The following is a 12,530-nucleotide window of genomic DNA, read 5'->3' as shown; positions in this document are numbered from 1 at the left end:
GTGTGTCTGTGTGTGTCTCTGTGTGCGTTTGTGTCTCTCTCTGTCATGTGCGTGCGCTTGGGTATCTTTCTATTTGTATTTGTGTCTGTATCTTTGCGTGTGCATATTTGGGTGTCTGCGTTTCTGCATCCACGTGTGTGTTTCTTTGCTTTTGTTCTGGTCTGCACATACAATACACGCGTTTGTGCTTATTTGTGTGTGTGTGTGTGTGTGTGTGTGTGCCTGCTTTTGTCACACGCTGCGCAGACGTCCCTGCGGCAGATGAACCAGACACGGCTGTACGTGGTGGAGCGCAGGAACAGTGTGGTTCAGGTCTCCCTGATGGTGGGGGGGTTTCCCACGCAGCTCGGCAGGGAGGAGTACGCAGACCTCCTTCAGGAACACCTGGCCATCAAGAGTGAGTCTCTTCCTTTCACAAGGTCTCGTTGGCATCACTGAATTACAACTGCTGAATTGTATTGTAATTTTGCTTAGTGTTTGCTTATGTACGATTCACCTTTGGGTTAAAACATTCGGCCAGTCACCTCAGTTGTAAACTATATACGCACTGATTTTGATCAAGGTGAACTCAACGGATTGCTTCTCTTGTTTTACCGCTCTCTCTTCTACTTTGATGCAGGTCACCTGGTCACTATCACTCACATTTACGCTGGGCAAGGTGAGTCCACTCAGCACGAACACAATGAAAATTGTCCGCACAACAATATATGATACAATATATAACTTTCAGGTCGGTACCTCTCCAGGCACAGTGTTGGGTAGCCCTGAACTAATGATTAATCATTTGCTGAGACCCAGATGGGTTAACAACTGGTTTACCTTGAGGAGACACAGTGATTACCGACGCTGTGTGTGTACGTGCATATGTTCACAATTGCATGCTCTTCCCTCACTATTCTTTCTCAGGTGTGGTGGTGTTGGAAATCTCGTGTTTCTCCGAGGCTGAACGGGTCTACATGCTGGCCAAAGACACAGCAATCGACGGGAAGGCTCTGTACTCACTGGTCATCCCTGAGATCATGGTAAAAACGCAGCACTCAACAGGTCTTCTTCTCGTCTTCAACGAGGTCAAAAGTAACCACTACAACTGGCACCTTCAGATTAACTGTTTTAAATCTGTCATTGGGTACATTTTCCAAAAGAATTCACCCATTTTAATAAATTAATTATTTTGTCTCCAGGTTCAGAATGTTAGTTAATTTGCTAGTAGCAGTAGTCTCATGGTTTGGGCTTTTGGTGATAATTTTTTGGAATGAATGGAAGTAAAGGCACCTTCTCTATCTCCGCATCCTCTCCTTTCAGCACGAGAAACTCCCTAGGGGCTGCAGTCCGCTCCTGGTCTATGTCAACCCTAAGAGCGGTGGCCTGAAGGGCCGCGAGATCCTCTACAGCTTCCGGAAGCTTCTGAACCCACATCAAGTGTTTGAGCTGACCAGCGGGGGACCTTTAGCGGGGTAAGAGCTGGACCCTGATAGCTTCCCTAAATCCAGTTTGTATACAAGGCCCTGTTGCAAGCATTCAGAGCAGTTTCAGAATGGTTTTGGATTAAATTCCTTTTCTACCTTTACCGAGCTTGCCTGGTGTATTGGAACCTAATACTCTCAAGAAGTGCAAACCGCTGTCTTGTGGTCCACTTGGTTGACTCAATTGCACCAGGCAAAATTAGCCAAGCACAGAAAAGTATTTGAATCCAGAATGATTACATATTTGTCCAAGGTCTGGTTCAGTGCGACGCCGTTCCCTTCAGATTTGCTTAATTTCTGGTCAGGCCGCAAATTAGACCAAACATTAGCTAGTTCAAACGGGAAACTACTTGTTAATGTTTCTTGAGTCGACAACTATGGCTGAACAGAGTTTTTCAGTTTCATAATGCAGTAAATCCTGCTCTGGCATTCTTTGTGAAAAAAAAGATTGTTTCATCTCAGGTTGTTTCATCTCAGCTAAGTAAAAGTTTGAGGGATTTGTGAACTTTGGCATTTAGAGCTGTGTGTGTTGCAGTCTTGAGGAAGATATTGACTAATATTACTGTAACAGATCAGAGATATTGACTAATCCTTGTTTCTCAGCAGTGCTGTCGTTTTCTCTGACTCTGCCTCCGTATCAGACCTGGGTCAAATACGTCATTCTTTTCTACGCTTCACTGACCTTGTCTGGTGTATTGGAGCCTACAGAACACTCTCAAAAAGTGTAAACCCTGCCTTCTGCTCCTCTTGGTTGGCTCAATTGCTCTAGGCAAGATCAGTCCTGCACGTAAAAGCATTTGATTCCAAGACGATTACATATTTGGCCCAGCTCTGCTCCCTCTTTCCTCATTTGCTTTGATCTGTTTCTCTAATTCTTCTGTGGTCTCCTGCTCCTCCCTCCCTCCCCAGACTGCACACTTTCCGAGACGTTCCGCACTTCCGGATCCTGGTGTGCGGTGGCGACGGGACTGTGGGCTGGGTGCTGGGGGTCCTGGAGGAGGTGCGGCACAAGCTTTCGTGTGCCGAGCCCGCCATCGGCATCGTGCCGCTGGGCACAGGTGAGGATGATTACAGTCGAGTACAGGTAACTCGCTTCACGCGACCGCCACGTCAATGGGCAACGGAAACGATAAGGAACAGAATTCACACCCCACCCCCTCCCCGTTCTCAGGCAATGACCTGGCTCGAGTGCTGCGATGGGGTGCGGGGTACAGCGGGGAGGACCCCTTCAATGTCCTGCTGTCGGTGGACGAGGCGGAGGAGGTGCTGATGGACCGCTGGACCATCCTGCTGGACGCCCAAGAGGTGCTGGAGGACGGCAAGGAGAACGGAATCCTGGAGCCCCCCAAGGTAACCCCCAGCCAGCCGCCTGAGCATCGAGAACATACATAAACCCTTTCAGTCCTGAGAGTGCGATGTGGCACTCAAGCGCAGGGTGCCATATAGCCGTATACCTTTTCAACCAATCAAAATGACTGCTGTACTATTGTTGTAAGCTCTATTAAATTAAATCTAATCGACTAAATTTTTTCAACAAAAGGCAAAACCCCTTTCGAGTTGGCTGCTGCCACTTCATATTGGGCTTTGGACTGAAAGGATTTACAGAACACTCAACCCTAGAAAAAGTTACAGGAACTCTGAGAACATTCAGTCGTTCGATGACACCTTCCTTTCTGCAATGCCTTGAGAGCCTCTCTATATGCCTTTCCACTCCCTGCCCACTTTACCATGATCTCAACCACTTAACCCAGGGATCAGCAACTGTGACCCTCAAATCCAAATCCAGCCCTGGTTTTCTTTACTCCTGGGTAATAAGTGCTACTGATTGGCCACACTGTCTTCACACCTGACTCCCAGGTAAAGGGAGGATGGAAAACCAGCAGCTGTCCACCTTTGAGGACCATGAGTTGCTGATCCCTGACCCAACCAGTATTACAGTTAGAGTTAATTACAAAGTGCCTTGTCCTGTCTTGTAATTTTTTTGTCTTCATCCCCCGTTTTGTCTATTCTGTTTCACGTTTCATTGTTTCTTGTGACCTGCCTTTCCCCCAAATGGAATAATCATTTAATGTAATGTAATCTCCTGCTATTAGCTGTGAATACTGTAAGTACTGTACTGTACTGTAATAAAGGAAGCTGCCGCAATTGAAGGTTGGGCCCTATTGGCAAGATGTTGTTGGTTGGATCCCAGGTTATCGTGATTGGGCAGTCTTGCATGCACTTCCTCTCTCCCTCCCCAACAGATTGTTCAGATGAGCAACTACTGTGGCCTGGGTATCGACGCCGAGCTCAGCCTGGACTTCCACCACGCCCGCGAAGAGGAGCCCGGCAAGTTCAACAGCAGGTATCACAAACATAAAAAAAGGGCCAGTCACATGCCACAAACCAATGACATAACGGAACACAGCAACCACACTGAATTTCTTGAACATGCTGAAAAGTGTTCTGAGTGATACTGTTCCACTTCCTCCAATGTACACGACATACTTCCTGTGCTTGAGAACCTTCTTTGTACACGATTGAGAGACTTGGCAGTAGCTCTGTTAAAATGGCATGAGGATGTAGGTTTTTGTACTGTGCACCAGTGTCTTGGTGCAGTGTTACATTTTAATGGGTCCCTCGCAGGTTTCATAACAAAGGCGTGTACGTGAAGGTGGGCCTGCAGAAGCTGAGCCACACCCGCAATCTTCATAAAGACCTGAAACTGCAGGTGGACAAACAGGAAGTCGAGCTACCCAACATTGAAGGCCTCATCTTCCTCAACATCCCCAGGTTATTAGCAAACCCAAATGCACAGACAAAATACACACACACACAGCATACCCACAACCTTCATGAAACCTGTAGCTGCAGGAGAACAAATAGGAAGTGGCGCTACCCAGCATCAAAAGCTTCATTTTTTTATGCAACATACCCAGGTTATTCGCAAATTCAAACACACGCACAACTCACACATTATTTGGAGAGTGGAACAATTTCTGCTCTTTTGGCTCCGTACTCCAGCATATATTGAAATTAAACAATAAATATTGGGTTAAAGATTTAATTTTCTAGTATTTACATCCGTAACAGGTGATCCGTGTAAGATTTGCCAAGACATACAGAGATGTAGGACAAACAATAGGCTTACTGAAACAAACTGATTAATATCATGAAGAAGAGTGCACTGGTGTGTGTTTGGGATCAATGCCTTGCTGTGGGATGAAAGGCTATCCAGTGAATTTGGAGGCATTTGATTGAATGTGAGCAGATAAGATCCTTTGGTACACTTCAGAATGAATTCCGCTGCTGCTATCAGCAGTAAAATTATCAGTGAAGGCAAGTGAGCCAACACCTGTGGCACCCATACATGCCCAAACTATAATACCCCCACCACCATCTTTCACACATAAGAAAGGTGTGCTTTGATTCTTAGTTCTTTTTTTCTTCTTTTTTTTTTCTTTCTTTGCCTCCACACTTTGCTCCTGCAATCACTCCAATACAATGAGTACACCTGACTATTCAGAAGAAGCTGAGAAGTCAACCGTCCAATTACCTTTGGTCCCCTAAAATGGAGGGACTATGTATATAAGGGGATGTAATTCCTGCACAGATCACCCAATATGGATGTTAGTACCCTCAAAGTAAAGGTGACAGTCTGCACTTTTACCATCTTATCCAGTGTTTCATTTCAGATCCAATGTGCTGGAGTACAGAGCCAAAAGAACAGAAAACCGAACCACTGTCCAAATACTTACGGACCCCACTGTCTGTGAGCATGTGCACGCGTGCATTCACACGTGTAGGGGTGCGTGTTTGTTCGCGTTTGTGGACAGAGGTTTCTGGTTGTGAAACCGCAGCAGGGCCCCGTTGATCAGTTTCCTCCGTGCAGCTGGGGCTCTGGGGCGGACCTGTGGGGCTCAGACAGTGACTCACGCTTCGGGAAGCCCCGCATCGATGATGGCATGCTGGAGGTGGTGGGGGTGACCGGGGTGGTGCACATGGTGAGTGAAAACCATCCGCTCCTCATCCCTCCCGTTCCCCCATTCCCTGCATCTCGCTCTCCATTGCGAATGCCCACAACACCCCCTAGTGGTCAAAGCCGGCTACCTCCAGGACCATAATTTCTCACCCATACTTTAAAACGGGAATGGGCGATTCCGATTCTGGGTAATTGACTCTATAGACCACGACTCATTGATTAGATCACAGTAAGGCGCACAAGAACAGTCTTTGACTGTCATTCATGCACTTCTCAAGAAATGTAGCTAAAATATTAGATGGAGTAAAACATTAGAGCTAATTCAGTAATGAAGGCCAGAAGATGGCATGAAAACCAGAAACGGATGCAGCCCTTGTTGCCCAACTTTGCTGTAAAAGGAGTGATCATTCGTGTCTCTTGTGTGTGTCTCTCATGTGTGTCTCTGTGTGTCTGTCTGTGTGTGTGTCTCTGTCTGTGTGCGTGTGTCTGTCTGTGTGTGTGTGTGTGTGTGTGTGTGTGTGTGTGTGTGTGTGTATGTGTGTGTCTGCGTATATCTCTCAGGGTCAGGTGCAGAGCGGGCTGCGCTCTGGGATTCGTGTGGCACAGGGGAACTACATCCGCATCACGGTGATGAAGCCCATCCCCGTGCAGGTAGACGGGGAACCCTGGATCCAGGCGCCCGGGCAAATTATCATCTCTGCCGCTGGACCAAAGGTTAGACGCGAAAGTCGAACACAGAGGCCAGGAAAGTGTCAGGGATCAGGGATCATTTTTCACTACAATAAAGCGCATAATTTTTATTATGAGGGCTTTAGAATTTTTCGTTCAGGGTTAATTTTTTTTAAAATTAACTGCAAACTAAACTGTGAACAGGTGCGCATGCTGAGGAAGTCAAAGACCAAGCAGAAGAAACAGTCCGGAAGCTTGAAGGAGACGAGGAGCGAGACCCCCCCGCCTAGCAACGGGGGCCACTGACTCGGACCCCTCTCACGGGGGTGCAGGTGGGGGCTCTGTGCAGCCCTCCTCAGACCTCACAGAAGCGGAGTCTGCCTCGGAAACGCCTCCGAATGGGGTGACCTCTGTCACTGGCAGCAGAGGTTGTTCTTGGAGCAACAGACACGAGGGGGCGGGTGCTGCCACCCCACATTTCCATATGTCCCTTTACCGGCCAATCAGCACTTAGGCCTCAGTTGAATCGAAAGCGCTAGGTAGGACCTGAACGATTGTTATTGTTTTTTTGTTTTATTTATATATATATATATATATATATATATATATATATATATATATATATATATATATATATATATATATAAAAAGCTCCACATTACTTGAACTTCCATTTGCCATTGCACTCTGGTCTATAAATGCAGGTAAGAATACATTTGCAATCACATGCTGGCCAGACGTTAAGCTTCTCTTTGCTTCAATTATTACGCTTTGTGCATTTCAGTGCGTAAAAAAGCCGTTTTGTTCGCCAAATTCTGACAATAAACTTTATGGGTTTTTAGAGCTTCTTAAATGTGAAAGGGCAAAATGTTTTCTGAAAATAAATAAATAAATAAACAAAAGCGCTCGCGGATATCGATCCAACATATGCTACGAGCTCATTTTCAAATTGAATAGGGCCAAGACAATTCTGGAAATATAAATCACTTCATATTCACCTATTTTCTCTTTTCATTTAAAATTATTATGAATCTTTATTAATTTAGTTCCAATTGTCTTAATGTATTTATTTTTTGAATTGCTTGATACAATACAGCAAATCTTACCACTTTTTTACCTACTTAGCAATGTATGAACTAAATTGTATGATGAGCTGTTTCCTAATGCTGCAAGCGGGTCTCTAAAATTTTGTGCAAGTCAATAATAATTTCTACAATGAACACATCACCATTGGAAAAATGGCTACTGCTAAGCATAGCGATTATGACCAGCCCTCAGAATTTCATACTACTGTTCTGAAAGTGGGTGAAATGATAAATTCTCATGTTCAGAGTTTGGACAGAAGTGACAGTTGACAGTTCAGTTTCTCTGAAAAGTTCATGAAACAATGCCTCATGTCAAATTCTCTCTTCTAGCACCTTCTGCTGAAGGGGCAACAAACACATCCATTACTTATATAGGTTACCTGGTATCTCTTGAGTACCTAGGAAGCAATTCTGAAATCAAAACTAGACAAATCAAGGGCACATTTACTGACAATAGGCGTGCAGGCGTTTTATTGTTCTCCTTTTTGGTGTTCATCCAGCTGCTTATTTCTGCAATTCTGTACTGAACTTTTGAGCAGAGTTCTGCTTTCCCTGCCAGTCTGCTGATGAGATCCCGTAGAGGTATAAAAAGTTTTCATTGCACCTGCCAATTGCTGTTATTGTGTCGAAAGCTTGCTGTTAAGCAGGGTTGTCAATAATAACATAAATATATATAAACGGGGTCAAATTTAGCATACACTTCAGTATTTCAATGTGCATATTCGTGGGCCTTGGTGGACCCTTCTGAAAATATATAAATGAAAAGCTAGAGTATGTGAACATTTCCATGTCTTGTTTGTGGATGGTTCTGACTGAAGAGAAAATTTTGCTCAGGATGAAATATTTGGGGCAGATTTTCTTGCTTTTGGGGAAAAAATGCTGAAATGTTCTCATGAAATGTATTTTGGGATGTGCGGACCATATTACATGCTGTAGAAGGTGGGACTCTTAAGATTATAGAATCTCACTACTTTTGTGATAATCAGGCTTCCAGTTGAGTCTAAAAAGTAAAAGCTGTGCCGATTTCGCCTGTTTTTGAACAGTCCTCTTCATGCGTCAAAGTAGCCAGAAGAGCATGTTGCCTTTGTACAGTAACGTGATATGAATTTGTTCTATTGTCTGGTGCCAGTGTGTTAAGTGCTGTGTGTATTGTGAATCCTGTAAGTGTCTTATAAATGATGGACCACATGTGAGTCATCCGGTTCCCCCTGGAATTTCCATGTTTATCTGAAGACTTCAAGGTTGAGCATAGGGGCTTCCTAGTATTTTAAGACTTGAAGCTAGGCACCTCTAGCTTTGAGCTTTGAGAGCCAAATGGCAGCTAGGTTTTGTTTTCACCCCAAAATCAACACTTTTGGAACCATAAAATGAATAGGACTAGGGGTTAACCACAAAAGCCCCAGGCCTTGTGGCTCTCAGGAGTGGCCATACCTGCCATAGGTGAAACAACATGCAGATTTGGCCATGCAAGTGTTATGAAATAACAAAAGAATGTTTTGTCTGTTTGTCCTTCAATACATTTTCAAATCGTCAGTTTCTTTAGGTGTTCTCACTGAAAATAGATTTCTTCAACATTTCCTTTGGAGAAAAAAAAAATCTGTTTTATTTTGGTTCAACAAAAGATTTTTTTATCCTTGTTTGAAGAGGAAATATGTTTATGCAAAAATATGAATATAGTCATTCTCATGTTCTCTGGTTACTTAAAAATGTTCCTTAACACTCATAAGCTAAAATATTATTATTATTATTTGGACAAGATATTCATAAATGTAAGAATGTGTTTTTGCTGTGCTTGAAGTCGAATGTTATTTTCAGACACAGAGATAGGACTGACATACTCGGCCCTAGAGAATTTAATATATGATTCTTTGTTGTACTGTAGGTGATGCATGAGCTGTCAAGACCCCAGACAACTTTAAAGTAACATTTAGTGAGGGTTATATGCATCAATTGAAACTGAACTGTTAATTTGTGCTTGGTGTAGTAGAGCACTCTAAGTAGAGTACTCTGGTCTATATGGTTGACCTTGTTTTAGTGCCAAGAGACTAAGCTTTGATTGATTGATGTTGCTTTTTGAATAGTCCTATGCCTCCGTGCCCTGTGTTACCAAATCTTCACTTTGGTTATTCAACTCCATCAAAACTCTTCACTGCTCCTTGTAGGCTTCAAAAATGTATCCTCAATAGACCAAGGAAACTGGGGGTTTGGCCAAAGTGATTCGCAGTGACAAAAATGACTCAGGGTTATACATTTAGTCAGTCCAATGGGGAAAAACAAAATGTCTCAAAAGGATTGGGTAAAGCTAGGTGAGCTGGTTTTTTTTTTGTTTTGTTTTTTGGGAGGGGGGTCGCGGTCCTGATATTAAGTTGTGTTTTCCAACAGTTCTAGCCGGTTGCCATCCCATTCCCTATTTCCAGTGACACACTTACATTAACGTTTTTTCACAACATGACGGCAACATTTTGAGAATGCTCTGTAAACTATTTATTTTTGCTTTTCAATGTGCACTTTCCAGCCGCTTACCTGCATTGCCCTACTATGGCTCAAACGCAAGAAGTCTTATACTCCGACGGGGGCGTAAGCTACAGAAGCACAATGTATGGGTACGGTTTCATGTTTAACGTCGCCAATACTTGTGCCGCTTCCTGTCCACCATGCCTGTCGCACTTAGCAAAAACTTCCGGCGAGTGCTGTTCTTTGTGTCGTCTGTGGGCTTGAATTCCATGTAGTGCCTCTTAAAGTGCTTCTATAATGTTGTGGTATTTACCTGTTCTTAATGATGTGTGCTCTGTTTGTTCCGTTGGTGCAGTGAGTATCTTTTGTCAAAGTTCAAGGTCTCTCGACTGACGTGAGCTAATGTGCCTCTGACTTCTGTTGATTTTGTTTAATAAAAGGTTTATGACCATTATTTTCTAGTCCGTGCTAGTGTGTCTAACCATGTTACGAGTTCCCTGTTTTAACAAATATGTATATTTTTGAAGAGACCAGCTGTTTTTAATTTGAAATGTAAAGACATTTGCACTGACTGTAATGTTTTACAAATGCTTTTAAGTGTACATTTTGTGTAACATAAATGTTAAAGTATATAACTATATATTTATATATATATATATATATATATATATATATATATATATATATATATATATATATATATAGATATTACAAACTTATGTGTCCAGCAACAAAATTAAATATATGTGGGACTTTTTAGTATTGTGTTGGCTCTTCTTTTTAACATTATTTTCTGTTCAGTAATTGTTTGTGGCTCCAAAGGTCAAAGGTTTATCAGTTGTTGCCAGCAGTGTAGGCTATGCAGCTGAATTTACTGTGCCATGATCTACTGCCATGTTATCCTTGAGGGCTGAGAACTGCTAATCTTCTACCCAGGTGTGAAGACAGTCTGGCCAATCAGTGGCGCTATTTGTTCAGCTAATTACCTGGAATTAAAAATTGTGTGTTCATTTAAGTGTTGCCTATGCATTCATAACTTAAATGTATACCACTTATGTACACACATATTAATAATGATATTAAAACAGTAACTAAACGACTTATGAATAGGTGCAACTCTAATCTTGAGTTAATCGTTTCACCAAATTAATTTCTTTGTGTGAACAGATTTAGCTTCCAGTTATTGCTAACCATGTCCAGATGACCTCAGAATTTGTATAGACAACATTTATACTAAATTTAAGGTTTTAAAATTAGATGTTACTGTGCATTCACAGGTAACACCCTGGAATGACATGGATTTATTTCTACAGCATGCCCTGGTTTTGAAACCGAACATATATTAATGACATTAACAAAACATTCAGCCTAGATATGGGGTCTTTCCCAGGGGTCTGTATTTGATCAGGTCCTGTCACGTGATTTATCATCAGTCCCAAATGGTGTTTCCTTACTGGTTTTGCTGACTGACTTTGATTCAATGAAAAATAAATGCAGTTTCAAGAAATGAACAAATGGCTACATGCTGTCTGTTTTGTAGCCCTCTACCCAGGCCAGAGGTAAGGATGTCTACCTTTTTCATGACAGCTAATTTGTTTGAATTCACCTAAGGAGAGTTGTGCCACTTGACATTTTTACACTTCAAAGTGCTAGAAGTCTGTGACAATATGAAGAGCATGGACAAATGTGTTTAATTCCTAAGGCAAACATAACCTTTCACACATTGTAGGTGTTTTGTGTGAGCTGGCTTCTGGTAAGCACTTCATTCTGAAATGTAAGGTGTTGCATCTCAACAATAATGTAATTAGTTTGAAAGGGTTTTTTTAAGTCTGTGCTTCTGTCAGTATTTAAGGTTCACTGCCTTCCTTTCCAACTCCTGCTTGGGAATCCCTCGAGATGCCATCAGTGGTAAGAGAATGTCTGGAATACATAGTTGCCATGTAGAAGTACCGCAAGGAGTGGGACACTGCCATGCATATGGGCAATTCCACTGTAATGTCAACCTGAGCATGAAAAAATAAACGTAGTTTCTTGTATTAGTCTCCTTACCATTGAAATCAATGCTATTTGGCGACCATCAAAACCATTTCAGATGGTTTCTCAATGCGAAAACTGACATTGAGAACCATTTCAGTTGACAACAAATGTGTTGTCATAAAATTTGATAGGGAAGTAGATCGTCAAATAATGCATTTCAGACGTGTCACTTCCATAACGCAATGGCGGCACACTCGTATCTCCTCAAAAAATCAAGACGAAGATATAAATATTTTCAAAATTGCTATTTGTCATTGTCAGCCAAGCCTCCTACATTACATGGATATCAAACTTTCTGCATTGCACTTAAGGAAGTGTGTAGTCTCCCCAAAATACCTGTTTTTGTCACATTTGGCTTTACAATATTTTTTTAATTATGTTTGGCCCTTTCCCTCAGCCAAGTGGCTGTTCCAACATTTTTTCCTGTGCAAAAGTAACAAATGACTGACAGTCATATCCAGGGGTTGACATTCCCCCTGAAACTTGCAAATTCCAGTGGTTACCTGAGTTATTGCCGTTTATTAACCCTTAAAATGGTAAATGTAAAAATATGAACTGCATATTCTCGGCTCTCTGTGGAACATGTTTGGGCACCCCTGGTCTACAGCATACCCATGTATTACATTATGTCCAGACCAAACCGTGCTGAGAGGCTCCAGCACCCAGCATGAAGCAGGGTGGATAATGATGGATGGATATGGCCTTTTGGAGACAATGCAGCTATACTTCTACCAGTTCTTGTACAACTGGTACTCAAGCACTGGTCCTCACTTTGTGTCCCTTTGGTCTTCTGCTTAATCAAGTCTGGACATTGACCAGAGATTTCCATCTAAAACTCCCCATATTGTGTTGTTCAAAATA

The 12,530-nt window shown here is 42.6% G+C and overlaps 1 protein-coding gene across 1 annotated transcript in view; it reads left to right on the top strand.

Annotated features, from left to right (window-relative positions):
• Positions 1 to 6,639, top strand: part of LOC133135453 (diacylglycerol kinase theta) — a 45,839-nt gene extending 39,200 nt beyond the window's left edge. The window contains exons 13-23 of the mRNA XM_061252465.1: positions 247 to 397; positions 620 to 658; positions 907 to 1,022; positions 1,303 to 1,454; positions 2,373 to 2,521; positions 2,635 to 2,813; positions 3,707 to 3,807; positions 4,089 to 4,235; positions 5,335 to 5,446; positions 5,986 to 6,138; positions 6,298 to 6,639. Coding sequence (XP_061108449.1) covers positions 247 to 397; positions 620 to 658; positions 907 to 1,022; positions 1,303 to 1,454; positions 2,373 to 2,521; positions 2,635 to 2,813; positions 3,707 to 3,807; positions 4,089 to 4,235; positions 5,335 to 5,446; positions 5,986 to 6,138; positions 6,298 to 6,399 — 1,401 coding nt within the window. The 3' untranslated portion in view covers positions 6,400 to 6,639. The remainder of the gene's footprint in view (positions 1 to 246; positions 398 to 619; positions 659 to 906; positions 1,023 to 1,302; positions 1,455 to 2,372; positions 2,522 to 2,634; positions 2,814 to 3,706; positions 3,808 to 4,088; positions 4,236 to 5,334; positions 5,447 to 5,985; positions 6,139 to 6,297) is intronic.
• Positions 6,640 to 12,530: the final 5,891 nt, after the last annotated feature.

The sequence above is a fragment of the Conger conger genome, chromosome 8, assembly GCF_963514075.1.
Source record: "Conger conger chromosome 8, fConCon1.1, whole genome shotgun sequence".
NCBI classification, from domain to species: Eukaryota; Metazoa; Chordata; class Actinopteri; order Anguilliformes; family Congridae; genus Conger; species Conger conger.
The sequence above is the reverse complement of the archived record's forward strand: the minus strand, read 5'-3'. Positions and strand labels throughout refer to the sequence as shown.